General features: G+C 41.6%; 2 protein-coding genes across 4 annotated transcripts in view; one reads left to right on the top strand and one right to left on the bottom strand.

The window, feature by feature from the left end:
• Positions 1-668: 668 nt before the first annotated feature.
• Positions 669-9,573, bottom strand: LOC131136487 (sodium-dependent neutral amino acid transporter B(0)AT1-like). The gene is given in 12 exon segments (XM_058083361.1): positions 669-842; positions 919-1,081; positions 2,156-2,315; positions 2,401-2,605; positions 3,595-3,829; positions 3,831-3,953; positions 4,028-4,140; positions 5,566-5,676; positions 5,750-5,931; positions 5,985-6,122; positions 6,192-6,332; positions 9,375-9,573. Coding segments are annotated over 12 exon segments (1,944 nt in total).
• A 1,912-nt stretch (positions 9,574-11,485) lies between these two features.
• Positions 11,486-20,569, top strand: part of fhod3b (formin homology 2 domain containing 3b) — a 125,797-nt gene continuing 116,713 nt past the window's right edge. For 2 of the 3 annotated variants that reach the window (XM_058083359.1, XM_058083357.1), the window contains exons 1-2: positions 11,486-11,808; positions 12,626-13,135. In XM_058083359.1, the coding sequence (XP_057939342.1) occupies positions 12,971-13,135 (165 nt within the window). In that variant the 5' untranslated portion in view covers positions 11,486-11,808; positions 12,626-12,970. The remainder of the gene's footprint in view (positions 11,809-12,625; positions 13,136-20,569) is intronic. The other variant, XM_058083358.1, reaches the window with a different exon arrangement.

Genomic DNA, 20,569 nt, shown 5'->3' with positions numbered 1-20,569 from the left:
CTCTAGTTTGCGAGTTAGCATGTGTCTCAAGACCCTGCAGTTGCGCAATATGTTGTAAATAAAAAGAGTATAAATGTGACTATAGTCGTGTTTTGTCATGTCTACAGGGCTCTAATAATGCTTTGTTCATTTTAATCTGAAAAAAATAATTTGTCTACCCACCAACTATATGTGGTTTCTTAATTTTTTATTATTTGCCATTTTATTATTATTATTTTTATTTATTACTGATTGATTTATTTTCTTTATTCTTGATTTGTTTATTTATTTTTCATCTTATTTTGTGTAGAAAAATAAAAAGTAAGATATTTGAGAACAGTGGAATGTTTTATCCGAGATTTTATTGTAGAAAATTGGAACCAAAGCGAAGTTTTTACATTTTTTTGTTTTTTTTGTTTTTTTTTTTTGAAAACCTGATGCGGCCCAGTCTCACCCAGACCCGAGCTCCAGTGGCCCCCAAGTAAATTGAGTTTGAGACCCCTGGTATAGAACGTGCACACGAGTCCATGTCACTATAACGACCCCTGCTGGACACTTAACTGTACAACATGAACAGCCTGCGTTTACAGTACAAGCCCATTTAACATGAAGACATATAAAAGAGACATAAGGTCCTGTATTCCTACAAATGTGTGGGCTGAAATGAAAAAGAAGAATTAGAATCAGGCTCATTTGGGTTCATTCATTTGAAGATGGAGCTGTAACTTCTCTGTCGTCTTTGCCTTCAAACACTTAAACACAGCAATGACCGGAATGGCGATGCTGGGGATCCCTGCCAGGATGAAGATGATCACATAGATCCAAGGTGGATAGGTCTTCTCCTCCAGGGTTGGGAACTTCTCCTGAAAGGTAGCAACACCAGGTTTGTTATGAGCAAATCACTTCCTGGTGTAAAAGATGTGATATTGGTGATGGTACCGATTCAGGATCCCAGGCTTTGTAGACCAGATTTTCGGAGATTTTGGTGATGAAGTAGAAGATTAGGATGAAGATCATGATGAGTGGACTGATGACTCTCCATGTGGCCTGCCAGAACATGTTGGGTTTGTGTCCGATCATGAACTCTATGTCATCGTTGAACCTGAGCACACACACATTTATGGTAAGTGGGATGCTTTATATGCTAATATATGCTAATATATGCTAATTGTATGTACTGTATAGTATATTTGTTAGTTGTATGTATAGTCATCTGTAGCTTGTACAGAAAAGTCTTCCAAACATACGACACACAAAATACTGCACCATGTGGGCACACTCTGCGCATGCCAAAAAAACACCCATATTTTCCTGCCGCAAGGCATGCTGGGTAGCATATATCGATTACGTCGTCAGAGAAGTAAACAAGAAGGAGTTAACATACTTTTGATAAGCAATGTTTTAATGTTCATAGTTTATATTGTGGCTGCACGGCAGTCGAGTGGTTAGCACCCAAGTTCGATTCCACCCTCGGCCATCTCTTTGTGGAGTTTGCATGTAAACACCAATATCCCACAGATCGGGCTATTTGGAATTCAAGCGTTTCACCTAAAACAAAATTAGGGCTGTGAAATTTTAATCATATTAATCACAGTTTTTAAATTAATTGATCGTGATTAATCATCATTTGCAACTACAGTTATGTCGGAAATATGACAATTTTTAAATTCAATACTGTGATAAATAATAATAAATGATGATGAATTAGGGCTGCACGATGGTCGAGTGATAGATAGAAGATAGATAGATAATATAATTATAAAATATATATTTTATATATGTTTATATATATATATAAATAAAATATAATAGAAATAAATAATATAATAATAATAAATATAATATGAATAAAATAATATAATATAATATAAATACGTATAATAATAAATTATAATAATGTGGTGAATAAATAGATGATAAATATGTACAGCGTAAACAATAAATTGCACAAATAATTTAAATAATTTTGAATAAATAATAATAATTTAAATGTAACTATAATTTAAAGATAATTTAAATTAAAAATACTAAAGATGAAAGTTGCATCACTGTGTGTAGTTTGAAATGCCGCAAGGGTGCAAGAGGAGAACTTAATATCAGCTGACATAAAAAAAATGACGTTTTACACAATCAACCCAAAGTACCCTGGCGATGGACGAGAGTACATGAATATTACCTGTCTATTCCGTATATGTAAACCACAGAGACCATCTCACAGAATCCAACCACCAGCAGTGGTATGGATCCCCCATAGGTGTCAAAGAGTGAAAGCCAATAGTTCCCAGAACCTTGGACGAAGATCAGGCCCACCAGACAGCACAGCAAACATGTCACACCTTGAAGGAAGCACACGATATTCAAAACATATTTATAATACATTCTATATAGTGCAAAAATGTATTATTTTTTTTTATTTATTACCGGTGACAGCCTCTTTGGGCCACTTCTTGGGAAAAACCTTGAGGTCCTGCAGCGGAACCATAACGCCCTCAATGTTCCCAAACATAGAAGACAGTCCAAGGCTAAAGAGCATGATGAAGAACAGCACGGCCCACAGGGGGGAGAAGGGCATCTTAGTGATGGACTCAGTGAATACAATGAATGCCAAACCGGTTCCTTCAACTCCCTAAAACAAACAAAAAAATGTTGTGTTATGTTAGAATACAGTAGAACCTTTGGGTAGTTTCACAAAAAAGGCAAAGAAAAAGCAAAACCTTTTTACTGTGGTATCAGTATCACTTTTATTTAGAGCTGGAACGCGGGCCGCATTTTGGCTACACTGTCAGGAGATCGGGAAGACTAAATTGTCCATAAGTTTGAATGTGAGTGTCAATGATGATGGACAGTAGTCCAGGGTGTACCCCGCTTAAGTCAGCTGGGATAGGCTCAAGCATCAACCATTCACACTCACATTCATAGCTATGGACAATTTGGAGTCGCTAATTAACCTAGCATGTTTTTGGAATGTAGGAGGAAACCGGAGTACCCGGAGAAAACCCACTCATGCACGGGGAGAACATGCAAACTCCACACAGAGATGGCCAAGGGTGGAATCGAACTTGGGTGAGGCCTGCTAGCCACAATATAAACTCATTCATTCATTCATTTTCTACCGCTTATCTACACAGAGATGCCCGAGGGTGGAATTGAACTCGGGTTTCCTAGCTGTGAGGTCTGCCCACTAACCACTCAAACACTGTGCAGCCCAATGGTATTTTTATTAACAGCAAAAAAAGCTCTGGAAATTTAGACAAGCAAACCAACAGGTTCAATCACACTGTGGGTAAGGAGTGGGTGAGGGAGGGTGGAATTGAACCCTCGTCTCCTAGCTGTGAGGTCTATGCGCTAACCACTCGACCGCCGTGCAGCCCTAATTTATTATTATTTATCACAGTATTTAATTTAAAAAATTGTCATATTTTTGACATACCTGTAGTTGCGAATGGTGATTAATCATGATTAATTCATTTAAAACTGTGATTAATCTGATTAAAATTGGACAGTCCTAATTTTGTTTTAGGTGAAACTTTAGCTTGAATTCCAATAGCCTGACCTGAGGGATATTGGTGTTTACATGTTCTACAGTAGTCTTATAGAGAGCCAATGAGTAGTTACCTCACTGAGAAAGGTATTTAAATCACAGCCACTCAGATCCAGCCCTTGAACAACATCTGGATATGTCGCATTGAGATGTCGTAAAGCTTCTGTATAGTTGCCGTCAGTGACGTAGCCCTCGGGAAGATCAAATGTGTTCAGTAGTGTCAGGATGTTCCTGGAATGTCAAACACATATGAATAAAATAAGCTGGTATAGAAAAGCGTTAAAAGTGTGAGAATGCCATGTACCCAGCAATGCACGTGTCAAATCGTTGCGTTGCCCGGAAGCCGATGACTGTGTAGATGACGGTCGCGGCGAACACCGACGTGATGCCGTTAATGATGGATATGATCACCGCGTCCTGTTCGCAGTTGTTACTGGAAGCGTATAACAGCAGGCGTTACATTAGAACCGTGTTGTTAGCATGGATCCAATCGGCATCCATACTTACTGCACCGAGTTGTAGCTGGAGAAGGAGATGAGGCCGCCAAACGCCAAAGAGAAGGAGTAGAACACCTGGGCGCCTGCGTTCATCCACGTTGCGGGCTTCGCCAGCTCTGAAAGCTGCACATTGGAAGTAAGTTAACATCGATGTCGTTATGTTTGCATTCGTTATTATGATTATATATATATATATAGCTTAAACACTGCAATCATTGATTTCATTGCACAAGCAATAATATACAGTATACAGGAAGTAAACAATAGCCGCGGTACCTTTTCATTTAATACAATGAGGAAGTACAAAAACATGTTTAGTATTATTAAATTGGGCTGCATGGTGGTCGAGTGGTTAGCACGCAGACCTCACAGCAAGGAGACCATGGTTCAATTCCTCAATTCTTCAATTCCTTATCCTCACAAGGGTCGCAGGGGTGCTGGAGCCTATCCCAGCTGTCTTGGGGTGAAAGGCGGGGTACACCCTGGACTGGTGGCCAGCCAATCACAGGGCACATATAGACAAACAACCATTCACACTCACATTCATACCTATGGACAATTTGGAGTTGCCAATTAACCTAACCTGGGAGGAAACCGGAGTACCCGGAGAAAACCCACACATGCACGGGGAGAACATGCAAACTCCACACAAAGATGGCCGAGGGTGGAATTGAACCGTCGTCTCCTAGCTGTGAGGTCTATGCGCTAACCACTCATCCGCCATGCAGCCCTAATTTATCATTATTTATCACAGTATTTAATTTAAAAATTGTCATATTTCCGACATACCTGTAGTTGCGAGTGGTGATTAATCATGATTAATTTATTTAAAACTGTGATTAATCTGATTAAAATTGCCAATTAAACGAGCATGTTTTTGGAATGTGAGAGGAAACCCACGCATGCAGGGAGAACATGCAAACTCCACAAAATATGGCAGAGGGTGGGATTGAACCCGGGTCTCCTAGCTGTGAGGTCTGTGCGCTATCCACTTTTATTAACAGCAAAAAAAGCTCTGGAAATTTAGACAAAGCAAACCAACAGGTGGCGCCAAAGGACTTCTCCCCAAGTGAGTCAGAGCTTTTCTTCCTGTCACTTGCACTTGCTCGAAAAATAATGTGATATAATATGATAATGGTGATCAATGACGCAGAATAATATTGAAAATATGTTGGGGTTTTTTTTTTAAGTTATTTTGGTTATATGCGTGGTTAGTGCGCAGGCCACACAGCGAGGAGACCCAGGTTCAATTCCACTCTCGGGCATCTCTGTGTGGAGTTTGCATGTTCTCCCCGTGCATGCGTGGTTTTTCTCCTGGTACTCCGGTTTCCTCCCACATTCCAAAAACATGCTAGGTTAATTAGCGACTCCAAATTGTCCATAGGTATGAATGTGAGTGTGAATGGTTGTTTGTCTATATGTGCCCTGTGATTGGCTGGCCACCAGTCCAGGGTGTACCTGTACGCCTCTCGCTTGAAGACAGCTGGGATAGGCTCCAGCACCCTTGTGAGGATAAACGGTAGAAAATGAATGAATGAATGAACTTACATTCGGTGTGAAAAGAAACTTGAGCCCACTCAAAGATCCCTTCAGGGTCAATCCCCTGATCAGAAAGATGGTCAACACCACATAAGGAAGTGTTGACGTCACATACACGGCCTTCAAGATAAATATATCATCTTTAGTATCAATATAGATAATCATTTGATGTCATTATAAATATACGCCTTACCTTCCCTGTAGTCTCGATACCACGTACAATACAGATGTATAGCACGGACCAGGCACATATGTGACATAGCAACGTCCACCATTGTATGCCGCCATCATTGATAATGTTCGCGGTTGTGTTTAAAGTCTCTCTGTACCAGAAATAGTCCACGGGGGAGCTCCTTTCACACTCCGAGACCAGGCCTGTAAGAATGGCATGTCTTGGATTTCATCTTGTGGTGGAACTTCTACGTTACCTGTTAGGTTGTCATTCATCGGGCAGTAGCTCCAAGGTAGAGGTTCTTGGAAAGAGTTGAAGAAGTACCAAAGGATCCAAGCAATGATGGTGTTGTAGTACAGGCTGATGGTTAGAGAAACACACATGGAGGCGATACCTGCAAGAAGATAATAAGACCTTAACGGGGGGGAATTTAACTTTGGTGCGAGGCCAAAGCGTCACTCACCAATCCCACTTAGGTAGGGATGAATGGAGGACCAAACTCCTAAACTGCCTCGCCTCAAACGCTGACCGATGGCGAACTCAAGATGCAAAAGTGGGATGCCTTCAAGGACCAGCAGGATTAAAAAGGGAATCATGAAAGCCCCTGCAAGAAAGATTTATTTCATTCATTCATTCATTCATTTTCTACCGCTTTTCCTCACGAGGGTTGCGGGGGTGCTGGAGCCTATCCCAGCTGTCTTCGGGCCAGAGGCGGGGTACCCCCTGGACACCCTTGACATGTGAAAAACATGCAAATTCCACACAGAGATGTCCGAGGGTGGGATTGAACTCGGGTTTCCTAGCTGTGAGGCATGTGTGCTAACCACTCGTCTGTTTTCTGCATTCATTCATTCATTCATTTTCTACCGCTTTTCCTCACGAGGGTCGCGGGGGTGCTGGAGCCTATCCCAGCTGTCTTCAGGCGAGAGGTGGGGTACACCCTGGACTGGTGGCCAGCCAATCACAGGGCACATATAGACAAACAACCATTCACACTCACATTCATACCTATGGACAATTTGGAGTGGCCAATTAACCTAGCATGTTTTTGGAATGTGGGAGGAAATCGGAGTACCCGGAAAAAAACCCACGCATGCACGGGGAGAACATGCAAACTCTACACAGAGATGGCCGAGGGTGGAATCGAACTTGGGTGAGGCCTGTGCGCTAACCACTCGATCGTCGTGCAGCCACAATATAAACTATGAACATTAAAACATTGGATATCAAAAGTATGTTAACTCCTCCTTGTTTACTTCTCTGACAACCTAATTGATATATACTACCCAGCATGCCTTGCGGCAGGAATATATAATATATAACATTCATACCTATAGACAATTTGGAGTCGCCAATTAACCTAGCATGTTTTTAGAATGTGGGAGGAAACCGGAGTACCCGGAGAAAACCCACGCATGCACGGGGAGAACATGCAAACTCCACACAGCGATGGCCGAGCGTGGAATCGAACTTGGGTGAGGCCTCTCTAGCCACAATATAAACTCATTAATTAATTCATTTTCTACCGCTTATCCACACAGAGATATCCGAGGGTGGAATTGAACTCGGGTTTCCTAGCTGTGAGGTCTGCGCGCTGACCACTCGACCACCGTGTCACGCAAATTTTGGGACTTTAGCAGCTCGAATAGTCGCTTTTTGTGTGGGGTCACGGTCCAATATTGTTCTATACTTCCTATCATATAACATGACACATGCGTACATAAAAACAGACAGCTGATGCGGCCTGTTTTGTGATGCAACCCACCAATGCCGGCCACGTGTACTTTACAAGAATGTCAGCCTTGTAGAGAATATAAACGCTCTTATCTTACAGTGAGGGTACAGTTCTTGCAGGATCAGCAGCTTAGTACTTGGAAAAAGACTACAATACCACATACATGGATCTCCATATACTACATGATGTATATCTATATTATCTCCAAGAGGGAAGTTTAAATGATTAGATTGGACGGACTTTATGGTTCAGTTTGTTCGCACATGGACGGTATATCATAGCATAAGAATAAGTGATAAATCATATTTTTATATTTAATAGCTGCATAATACTGTTGTTTACAGAATAGGAGTATATCAATATGACTTATTTGGACTTGGCACTATTAGCCAACTATAGATGTAAGATTATGGATATAAGATTGGGATCATTGTCATGCCAAGGGACAATAACTCATCATCTGACGAGTTTGAGGACAAAAAAAATTAAAAATTATGTGCAATATTGCAGATATGTATCCTCCAATGGTGGGCCAAGAGCCAATAACGTTCCAGCAATTTCTGTAGGTAGCTATCTAATGTTAATACAATATACTTTCTAGTGCACTTTAAAGTATTATTAATGTTGAAAAATTAAGTAATAAAAAAAGAAAAATGTATAATTATAATAGTCAAAATATTTTAACTAATACAATTAATAATTAAAAAAACAGTTAAATTAAATGACATAGTTTGATGTGCCAGTGCACTTTAAAGCATTATTAATGTTGAAAAATTAAGTAATCAAAGAAGAAAAAATAATAATTAGAATATTAATATTTTAATTAATAAAATTAATAATAAAAACTGTAAAATGACATAGTTTGATGTGCTAGTGCACTTTAAAGCATTATCAATGTTGAAAAATTAAGTAATCAAAAAAGAAAAAATAATAGAATATTAATAATATTTTAATTAATAAAATTAATAATAAAAAATGTAAAATTAAATGACATAGTTTGATGTGCCAGTGCACTTATTAATGTTGAAAAATTAAGTAAATAAAAAAAGAAAAATTAAGTAATATATCCACTATAGCAGTGGTGCGCAAACTACGGCCCGGGGGCCAAATGCGGCCCACTAAGTGTTTGAATCGGGCCCACCAGTTGCTTTCTAAGTATTTCAACTTTTAAAATACAAACTGGCAACATGACTTGCAAGTCGGATGTCTTATTTAGTAAAAAAAAATAATAATAAAAATCATAATTAAAAAACTGTAAAATTAAATGTAATAAAATAAATGTAATTAAGTAATATATAAAAAATATATAATTATATAAATAGACAAATAAATTTAAAATATATAGTATAATATATATAAAAAATAGTATATGAAAAAATATATATATAAAAAATAGTTTGATGTGCCAGTGCACTTTAAAGCATTATTAATGTTTAAAAATTAAGTAATAAAAAAAAGGAAAAATTAAGAAATATATCCACGATAGCAGTGGTGCGCAAACTATGGCCCAGGGGCCACATGCGGCCCACCAAGCGTTATTAATGGTCTGATGTTTAAAGTGCTCCTGAAAAAAAGGAACATACAGCTTTTACAGATAAAATTATACAAATAATCAAAGAAAATTATAAGCATAAAATAGTGTATGTGTTAAATATATATTCTGGCCCCCCCCTGGACAATTTAGTTAACTTAATGCGGCCCACCCCTGCACTATAGGGATGTCTGATATTGGCTTTTTTGCTAATATTGTCCAACTCTTAGACATAATCTCCCATATGTGTTGGAATAAACACATATGGGAATTTTTATGCTGATATCATCCCTAATATACACACACATAATTATTATATACTTTTGTTGAAATGACCACCATATAAACTGTAATCATGAAGTGTACTAGTGGTCACCCACCTCCTCCGTGACTCTGACACAAATAGGGGAAGCGCCAGACATTTCCGAGTCCCACGCAGAAGCCCACGCAGGTCAGCATGTACTGAGCCTTGTTGTCCCATTTGGGTCTGTCCCCGGCCTCGTCATGCTCCAGCTGGTCCAGCTGCTTATGGGACAGTATCCTATCATCCAGGCCCTGGTTGGGGACTCGGAGCTTCATGATCTTGGTCTTGGGAGTCTTGGGAGTCTTGGGATGTAAATGATGTCTCCAAGTTATATAGTGGAGCTCTGTTATCGATTGACAAAGGAGCATCGGGATGGAGGTGACACACCTTTAAAAGCACAGCAGCACAACATAGGATGAGTTATTGCTCTTTGCTCTTTGCTCTAAACTTTATAGGAATGCATTCAGTTTTAATGGTATTTAGTGTACAGGGTGACACTTCTGAGGTTTGGTAATCACCGTCTCAGCAAAAACCGTACAACTAGTACAACTATCTGGTGTGATAGTGCTAGTATTGTTTTTAACACATTGACACAATAGGACAGAATAATATTCCATGACTTTTGTTGACATATTTGGTTGCCATTAATGGCAAAAAGTCATGATAATGAGATGCTTAACTCACAAGATGAGACCATACATGAGATTTTAACATGAATTCTACAAAAATAACAAAAATCTGACAGGACAACCAACGTTTCATTAATTTAACGGAATCAAAAAACAATGTTTCATGTCCTGCAAATTGACGTTGAACAGTTTTTGACACCATTCATTCATTTTCTACCGCTTATCTTCACTAGGGTTGCAGTGGGTGCTGGAGCCTAGACGGGGGAGAGGCGGGGCACACACTGGGCTACTCGCCAGTCAATCAGTTCTAGTCAGTTCCAGGGTCAAACTGTTTCAGACTGATCATAAAACATGTACAGTTCATCACAGCTAGCTGGTCCGTGATGAGTGAAACCTGTTTTGTAACATTATTAGAGCCCTCTAGACATGAAATAGCAACCCTATAGTCACATTTACACTTAGATTACCCAATATATTAGATATTCATTCATTCATTCGCGCTGGTCCGTGATGAGTGAATTCCTGTTTTGTAACATTATTAGAGCCCTCTAGACATGAAATAGCAACCCTATAGTCACATTTACACTTAGATTACCCAATATATTAGATATTCATTCACTACCGCTTATGCTCACAAGGGTTGTAGGGGTGCTGGAACCTATCCCAGCTGTCTTCGGGTGAGAGGCGGGGTACACCCTGGACTGGTCGTGAGTCAATCAGTTCTAGTCAGTTCCAGGGTCAAACTGTTTCAGACTGATCATAAAACATGTACAGTTCATCACAGCTAGCTGGTCCGTGATGAGTGAATTCCTGTTTTGTAACATTATTAGAGCCCTCTAGACATGAAATAGCAACCCTATAGTCACGTTTACACTTAGATTACCCAATATAGTAGATATTCATTCATTCTTTCGCTACCGCTTATGCTCACAAGGGTTGTGGGGGTGCTGGAGCCTATCCCAGCTGTCTTTGGGCAAGAGGCGGGGTACACCCTGGACTGGTGGCCAGCCAATCACAGGGCACATATAGACAAACAACCATTCACACTCACATTTATACCTATGGACAATTTGGAGTCGCCAATTAACCTAGCATAGAACATGCAAACTTCACACAGAGATGGTCGAGGGTGGAATCGAACTGGGGTCTCCTAGCTGTGAGGCCAGCGTGCTAACCACTCGTCAGCCATGCAGCCCTTTTTGAGACCAAATAAACCTTAATATAAAGTAGGATAGCCTGAAAGTGGTTAGCGTGCAGGCCTCACACAGCTAAGAGATACGAGTTCAATTCCACCCTCGGCCATCTCTGTGTGGAGTTTGCATGTTCTCCCCGTGCATGCGTGGGTTTTCTCCGGGTACTCGGGTTTCCTCCCACATTCCAAAAACATGCTAGGTTAATTAGCGACTCCAAATTGTCCATTGGTATGAATGTGAGTCGGTGTCATAATAAATATTTTGTGTTGGTTCTCCTTATTTCCTGTTTTATTTTGCAAACACTTCCTGTTTTGTACTATTTTCAGTCACCTTTGCTTCATTTCTATGGAAGCTGGTCAGTCACAGCTGCTGGTGATTAGTAATTAGCTCCTTCAGGAGAATGTGTGGCTTGTCTCATTTGCTGCTTCATTGAGAATGGAATACTTTTAGGTTTGATGCTATCTGCTACATTATCTATTTTTACCTTTTTTGCCACTTTGGAACGACGCCACTCTTATTGTGAGTTAAAGACTTTTTTTTTACCTGGACTCCACTCCTGTGTCTGCATCACAACCATGCCTAAACGTGACAGGCGGAAGCGTTCCTCAAGATTGACATCCTCGTTGTACGATCATTCGGATAATCCGGATCAAGACCGCAGCCGCAACGGATTCAGTGTGAGCCCGAGGTAAGTCGTATGCTTCACTCACTGACGGACGTACCACGAAGCCACATTACGTAGAAAACTCATGAGCCGTACGAGTCCGCCAACCTTGTTCGATAGCGACTTTCGATGTTTTTACTGATGGTTTCTGAAATTCTGGACACAATGTATTAAAATGGCGGCTGTAGACTACTTATATATATGCTTATACATTGCTGCCAAATTGTGCTACACAAGATGGCGGCGTGTTTAGTGCTCTGTGTTTTGTGTCTGAGTGTGAGCTTTCTGTCTTTCTATTTCTGTGGGATGTAGTACATGTGTACAGCTTTTCTCCACACAGGAAATCTCGTCACGTTTTAATCTCGCGAGATCTCATGGCCCCTTAATATCGATGGGACACAGGAAACGTTCTGAATGCACAGTATCAGACGAGCAGTATAAATTAGGTGCATAAATTGATTAATTAATCCTTTCACTAGATGGCAGCAAGTACCTAATTAACCATAATTAACCCGCGAATAGGTGATTAAATGTAAAATATGTGCTTTGGCGCAATAAAGTTGGGAAGCTGCTCTACGCACTTAATAATCTAGCAATGCCGATAAAAGACCACTAGAGGCCACTATTGCTTTGCAAACATATTCCTACTCCTTTTCCCTTTTTCCTGCATTTAAATTCAAATAATAAAAGTTAAGCTAATAATATTGTTGTTGTTACAGAATGTAACTATTGTAATAACAATACAAATATCAACACAATGTAATGTTTTACACCCGCTCAGGTGTATGTACAATATAGTAATGGCAAGTATTTAAGATGTACTTTTCATTTTGTCCACTAGAGGGAGCCGCCACGCCCGTAACATGAGCCGTCCCGTCCCGGCCAAGGCTGCCTGTTCTCCCGGTGACAGTTCACGCTTGTGCATCGCTCTCTAGACCAAGACCTCCAAGTGCGGCATTGCTTCAGCACCACAACCGCTCACAATGTCCCCGTTCGCCGAATAAGAGACACACAGAGAGGAAGCCTGGATCCTCGGACCCCGCCGTGTCCACAGTCCTCATCCGTGGAGGTGGTGTGGCTGCACCGCATGGAAGAAGATCCAAGAGGGATAGCAAGGAGGGACGCTCTGTTTTGGAATCATCCGCTGTTTTGATCCCCTCAGACGGCCTTGCATGGAGACGACATCATGGCTACGTTTGTGTGCCGGGTCCAGTTCTTAGATGATACTGATCCATTCAACAGCACCAACTTCCCGGAGCCCAGCAGAGCTCCTGTGTACACCTTCAGGGAAGATCTTCCTCTCATAAATCAGATAGCTGGTGTCCACAGGCTCCTCAAAGCCCCCCACAAGGTATGCTTAGAACTTTCACATATGTTCCTTAATGCTTAACTTACGCCTTCAGAGCCACATTAATAATTAGCCGCGGGTGTTGCTAACAACAGATGACACATGAACGCACCACTGAGCAAGTGCAGTTTACTGATGAGGGATGCTGAAACTTGTGTTTATTCTATAGCTGTCTGGTTTTAGTGGGCATCATTTGGCTGAGGCGAGAAGGCATCTGCTCTTGTTTACTTTAACCGCATTAATCCTTCACTTTGACCCGATTAATCACATTCATGTATCATCCAGTCTGGAGCACACATTGTCGATTTATTTTAATTCAAGGGATTGTTTTAAGTACTGTCTTGGTTTATAAACACACACAGACCTTTGTGTTTTCCCAAGCTACCCCCATAAGGTGCTATATTTAATATTGTTTATGTATATACTGTATGTGCTTTAACTCCATATCTGGCCATGCAGTGAATTAATCAACATAACCTCCATCACCATTGTCCAATAGTTGATCTTTGTATTGTAGTTCTGTTGCAGTCTCGTGCCATCAGTGGGCATCCCACTTCATCCACCAGTGATAATCTTAGTGAGCATACGTGATTACCGTATTTTCTCGACTATAAGTCGGTCTGGTGTATAATTCGTATAAGGCCAAAAATGCATAATTAAGTAGAAAAAACATACATAAGTCGCATTTCCTTCATTCATTTTCTACCGCTTATCCGTGAGGGGTGCTGGAGCCTATCCCAGCTGTCTTCGGGCGAGAGGTACACCCTGGACTGGTCGGCAGTTCCAGGGTCAAACTGTTTCAGACTGATTTCATCACAGCTAGCTGGTCCGTGATGAGTGAATTCCTGTTTTGTAACATTATTAGAGCCCTCTAGACATGAAATAGCACCCCTATAGTCACGTTTACACTTAGATTAACCAATATAGTAAATATTCATTCATTCATTTGCTACCGCTTATGCTCACAAGGGTCGTGGGGGTGCTGGAGCCTATCCAGCTGTCTTCGGGCAAGAGGCGGGGTAAACATCAGTTCTAGTCAGTTCCAGGGTCAAACTGTTTCAAACTGATCATAAAACATGTACAGTTCATCACAGCTAGCTGGTCCGTGATGAGTGAATTCCTGTTTTGTAACATTATTAGAGCCCTCTAGACATGAAATAGCACCCCTATAGTCACCTTTATACTTATATTACCCAATATAGTAGATATTAATTCGCTACCGCTTATGCTCACAAGGGTTGTGGGGGTGCTGGAGCCTATCCCAGCTGTCTTCGGGCGAGAGGCGGGGTACACCCTGGACTGGTGGCCAGCCAATCACAGGGCACATATAGACAAACAACCATTCACACTCACATTCATACCTATGGACAATTTTGGAGTACTATTAGCCTCTGTACTGGCTGCTAAGTACAATATTTATGATATTGCTAAACGGTAGCCGAGTGGTTAGCATGTCGGCCACACAGTGTGGAGTCATTTCAGGCCCCAGGATAGCCTTGGATGGTAAATACCTCCTGAGAATCAACCTGTTGTCTTTTGAATTCTGCCGGGTATAAATAGCAAGTTGCTAACACATGGTCACATGGTGCCCAGGGAGTCGAACCGTCTAATATGTGCTGACCCTGAGCTGTTCCTGTCAAAGGGCTGATGCGTGTATCCTTGAGCATTTGTATGCCTTTCAAGGCTGCAATGTTGTTTATCAATTATGCATCAGTACTGTGGGTTTGATACCCAATGCTTCTTGCTGTGTGGCTACCAACATTATTATTATTATTATTATTATTGACTCCATGTTCCGGAACCGGGGGGATATACACCACCCCCTATTTGCATAACAATGTGTGTTTATACAATTATAACAGCAGGCACACACAATGCTAATGTTAGCTCGTGTGGAAACACCCATATGTTGGTCCATGGGTGGGCTTTTGGCATCAATGCAGGGTACTCTCGCATCATGGAGAAGTGGGAAACCTTTTAGTGTTGGGAAGCTGTTTGTATGGAGTTAAGTGCTTCCAAATTGCACACATGTGTAAAATACTACAATTTTGTAGTATCATTCAGATTTATAAGAATAGGCTTAGGTAATGGGCTCATCATGTTTTATAGGCCATGACACGAAACTAGTTAATTTTCGGCATTTTTTTTTTTATACATTCACTTCATTAAAACACATGTTAATGGACGTCAAGTCATTATTCATTCACTTCAGTCACACACTGGTGGTGGTGAGGTATATCTGTAATCACAGCCGCCCCGGTGTAGGTACCTTTTTCTTTTTTGCATACATTAAATTATTTAAATTATATTGTGCAATTGTTCATATTTGATGTCATCTATTTATTCTCCACATTATTCTTTATTATTATTATTTATTATTAAACGGGAGCCAGGCAACAACATTTCTTTGGCAATTTCACTGTTGTTATTGTGCAATGACAAAGGAAGTCGCTCGCTCGCTCGCTAGTTCTCTCTGTAGCTCGCTAGCTCTCTCGCTCGCTAGCCCGCTCGCTAGCTCTCTCGCTCGCTAGCCCGCTCGCTAGCTCTCTCGCTCGCTAGCCCTCTCTGTAGCTCTCTCGCTCGCTAGCCCTCTCTGTAGCTCTCTCGCTCGCTAGCCCTCTCTGTAGCTCGCTAGCCCTCTCTGTAGCTCGCTAGCCCTCTCTGTAGCTCGCTAGCCCTCTCTGTAGCTCGCTAGCCCTCTCTGTAGCTCTCTAGCTCGCTAGCCCTCTGTAGCTCTCTAGCTCGCTAGCTCTCGCTCGCTAGCTCGCTAGCTCTCGCTCGCTAGCTCTCGCTCGCTAGCTCTCGCTCGCTAGCTCTGTAGCTCTCGCTCGCTAGCTCTGTAGCTCTCGCTCGCTAGCTCTGTAGCTCTCGCTCGCTAGCTCTGTAGCTCTCGCTCGCTAGCTCTCGCTCGCTAGCTCTGGAGCTCTCGCTCGCTAGCTCTCGCTCGCTAGCTCTGGAGCTCTCGCTCGCTAGCTCTGTAGCTCTCGCGCTCGCTAGATCTCGAGCTCTCGCTAGCTCTCTTTGTCTAGTTTCACGTGGCTGCGAATTCCCATTCATACCCCAGTGTGGGCAGCACTGGAGGCAAAGTGGGTGAAATGTCTTCCCCAGGGACACAACATCAGCAGCACCGAGACTGCTAATGTCTTTGGAGGACAACATTTAGCTTGATTTAGGACCTCTAGCCCAAAAAAACAAGAATTTCTGAGGACCTTTTAAGTCTTTTTTCCTCCCAATTCTCACCCAAATTGTTTTTTGGAGGCAAGGCAACATCTTGCTCAGTCTTCAAGGATGGACTCTCCCTTTTTTTTACCAATTCCAATTCTTGGCATTTTTCTTCCAGGACAAATTATAGAGCCCTATAATGAGAAGTTATGTGAAATGCTGTAAAATACAGGTTCCTCCTCGGTGCCTGTCAAAGTGCCTTCAAATACTTTTGACACATTATGCAGAGTGTCAGCAGAGCAGTCCAATAACGGTGATGCAAATTAAAAATGACTCTTGCAATTTGTCACAAATGCATCGCGGATGTCTCAATTCCTTGCATAGTGTAAAAGTAACGTATAGCGTCATATAGAAGCATGGGAAGGACAACTTATTAATATTAGGACTCTTTCTATTATTTCCCAATGATTACAATTCAGACAAATAGTCCTTTTGTATTGTAAATTGCAAAGTGTTTTATTTTTAGTTCTTTGCTTTGACTGCCTGCCTGGTCAGTGGACCACAGCATGGTGGTTGAAGGGAGAGGCTAAGGCTCAGTGTGTGAGCACACACAGCTTGTGGTTCCCTCTCTGGACTGGGTCATAACACAGGGCCACCAGGGGTTCAAATCCTGGGTGGGGGACAGCTAAGTAAACCCTCATTTACTGTCGATGTGATAGCACGGCTCACATGTGCCTACTGTACACATTGAGAGACCCGGACTGTACCACAAAAAGGTGGATGAATTTAAAACAATATGCACAAAATATGCATTTTTAAATAAATGCTCCAGATGTTGGTGGTTATGTGGATGATACACTTGTGAAAAGGAAAATAGTGCCGCTTCTCCTTTTGAATCAGGGTTTTTAAAGATGGCTGATCGGTGGTCGAACACACAAATTTGTCATTAATCCACCCCCGATTACTATCAATGGAGTATTCTTCAATAACAGCTACAGAATTGACACAAGGCTTTGTAAGCAACAACTATATTAACCTAGTGGTTACAGTCGTGCAGTACCGAACTGTACCACAGGGGATGCTATTTAGTATTTGTTACAGCCATTCTTTGTTATGGCTATTTTAAGAGAAAACCATTTACTGTTGTCTACGCTACACGATGTTAATCAACCATGTTTGTATATGGACTTGAACAACACCGCATGTCATGTACAGAATGGGGTAAGTTGGAAAATGTGTATAAATATAAAATTCATATATTATTATACCATGCATATATTAGTCAATGACAACACAACTGAACACAGTTTTTAAATGAAAACATTTATTATTAATGGAGAAAGAAAATATAAACCTACATGGCCCTGTATGAAAAAGGAATTACCCCCCCCCCCCCCCCCCCCCCCCCCCCCCCCAAAAAAAAAAAAACTTAACTGAGATTAATGAAAAAGGTTAAAAACCAATTTCTAATGCTTTGGGACTCCAGCAAACCACAGTGAGAGCCATTATCCACAAACGGCAAAAACATGGTACAGTGGTGAACCTTACCAGGAGTGGCTGGCCGACCAAAATTATACCAAGACCGCAACGATGAGGTGGATGAGGTCACAAAAGGCCCCACAGCAACGTCCAAAGAACAATACAGGCTTCACTTGCCTCAGTTAAGGTCAGGGTTCATGATTCCACCATAAGGAAGACACTTGGCAAAAATTCCGAGATGAAAAATACTGTTGAACAAAAAACATTAAGGCTAGTCAATTTTCTTGCTAATCCCCAAGACTTTTAGGAAATTATGTGTCCCATTACATTTGGTTATAAAAGCAACGCTGTATTTCATCGAACAGTATAGCAAGAGTAAAATATGGTGGTGGTAGTGTTATGGTTTGGGTCTGTTTTGCTGCTTCATGACCAGGAAGACTTACAGTGATAAACGGAACCATGAAGTCTGCTGTCTACCAAACAAATCCTGTTTGGTGACCTCAAACTGAAACCAACTTGGGTTCTGCAGCAGGACAATGATCCAAAAACGCACCAGGAAGTCCATCTCTGAATGGCTGAAGAAAAACAAAATGAAGACTTTGGAGTGACCTAGTCCAAGTCCTATTGAGATGCTGTAGTATGACCTTTAAAAATGTGGCTGAATGACAACAATTCTGCAAAGATGAGCGGGACAAAATTCCTCCATGTTGATGTATGACACTCATTGCAAGTTATCACAAATGCTTGATTGCAGTTGTTGCTGCTTCGGGATTGCCCAATCAGGTATCACATTTTCACACAGGGCCATGTAGGTTTCAATTTTTTTCCTCCTTTTTAATAATAAAAAAATAATTTTTTGTCCTTCCTAAAACTCGTAGCGCTATCACAGAGTAATAAAAACACTTAAAACGCCAAAAATACTTCTTCCGTCTTCCTTGTGACACGTTTCATGTGACTGTCACTCACTAGTACGTTCGTTTCTTGGCGTAAATAAATGTCCAGCCTAACTTTGGTGTGTACGTCTGGATTTACTAGTCTGTAATTTGCCGTCTGGCGAAGCGCTCGCATCCCTCGTCTGTATCCAAGTTCTCTTCTCTCCGCCTGAACTCCTTCTATTGCCCACTTTGGGGTAAGGACAGTAATCTTAATACGATTGTCACCCTCAGGGAAGTAATAGGATTAAAGTACTGTGCATATGTTTACTCGGTCCTTCTTATGGTCCTTCTAAATGTCCCAATTATATATAATGAATAATAAGAACATGTGGAAAAATGATGTGTATGTTATGATCATAACTTCCTGCTCTTGTCGGAGGAGACACCTGACAATCAAATGTTCTTGTTCTGTTGAAATACGGGATTACTTTGCATATTTTCAGCAATATGGACTTACTGTATAAATATTACCTAAACTCAAATAAGCACTTTTGACCTTTATGTCATATACAGTGGAACCTTGGTTAGTGTCATTCATTTGTTTCAGAAATGGATGCTAACTGGATCTTTTTTTTTTGATAATTATGTAAATCATATTTAAAGCCAAAAATGTAAAGACAAAACACACTTAGTTTTGCGATTATAGTTTGACATGCAGAAAACAGGCTGCACGGTGGTCGAGTGTTTGGCACACAGGCCTCACAGCTAGGAGACCCAAGTTTGATTCCACCCAAAGACAGCTGGGATAGGCTCCATCACCCCCGCAACCCTCATGAGGAAAAGCTGTAGAAAATGAATGAATGAATGCAGAAAACAGGTTGCACGGTGGTCGCGTGGTTAGCACACTGGCCTCACAGCTTGGAGCCCAAGTTTGATTCCACCCGAAGAAAGCTGGGATAGGCTCCAGCACCCCCGCGACCCTCGTGAGGAAAACTGTAGAAAATGAATAATGAAAAAACGAGGCTGCACGGTGGACGAGTTGGTTAGCACACAGGCCTCACAGCTAGGAGACCCGAGTTCGCTTACACCTGAAGACAGCTGGGGTAGGCTCCAGCACCCCTGCGATCCTCATGAGGAAAAGCTGTAGAAAATGAATTAATGAATGCAGAAAACAGGCTGCACGGTGTTTGAGTGGTTAGCACACAGGCCTCACAGCTAGGAGACCTGAGTTTGATTCCACCTGAAGACAGCTGGGATAGGCTCCAGCACCCCCACGACCCTTGTGAGGAAAAGCTGTAGAAAATGAATTAATGAATGCAGAAAACTGGCTGCATGGTGGAGCAGTGGTTACCCCACAGGCCTCACAGCCAAGAGGCCGAGTTCGATTCCACCTGAAGACAGCTGGGATAGGCTCCAGCACGCCCGCGACCCTTGTGAGGAAAAGCTATAGAATATGAATGAATTAATGCAGAAAACAGGGTGCACGGTGGAGGAGTGGTAAGCACACAGGCCTCACAGCTAGGAACCCTAAGTTCGATTCCACCTGAAGACAGCTGGGGTAGGCTCCAGCACCCCCGTGGCCCTCATGAGGAAAAGCTGTAGAAAATGAATTAATGAATACAGAAAACAGGCTGCATGGTGGACGAGTGGTTAGCACTCAGGCCTCACAGCTAGTTCGATTCCACCCTCGTCCATATCTATGTGGAGTTTGCACGTTCTCTGCATGGGTTTTCTCCGGGTACTCCGGTTTCCTCCCACATTCCAAAAACATGCTAGGTTAATTAGCGACTCCAAATTGTCCATAGGTATGAATGTGAGTGTGAATGGTTGTTTGTCTATATGTGTCCTGTGATTGGCTGGCCACCAGTCCAGGGTGTACCCCGCCTCTTGCTGGAAAAGACAGCTGTGATAGGCTCCAGCA

Source organism: Doryrhamphus excisus, chromosome 10, assembly GCF_030265055.1.
Source record: "Doryrhamphus excisus isolate RoL2022-K1 chromosome 10, RoL_Dexc_1.0, whole genome shotgun sequence".
Classification (NCBI taxonomy): domain Eukaryota; kingdom Metazoa; phylum Chordata; class Actinopteri; order Syngnathiformes; family Syngnathidae; genus Doryrhamphus; species Doryrhamphus excisus.
The sequence above is the reverse complement of the archived record's forward strand: the minus strand, read 5'-3'. Positions and strand labels throughout refer to the sequence as shown.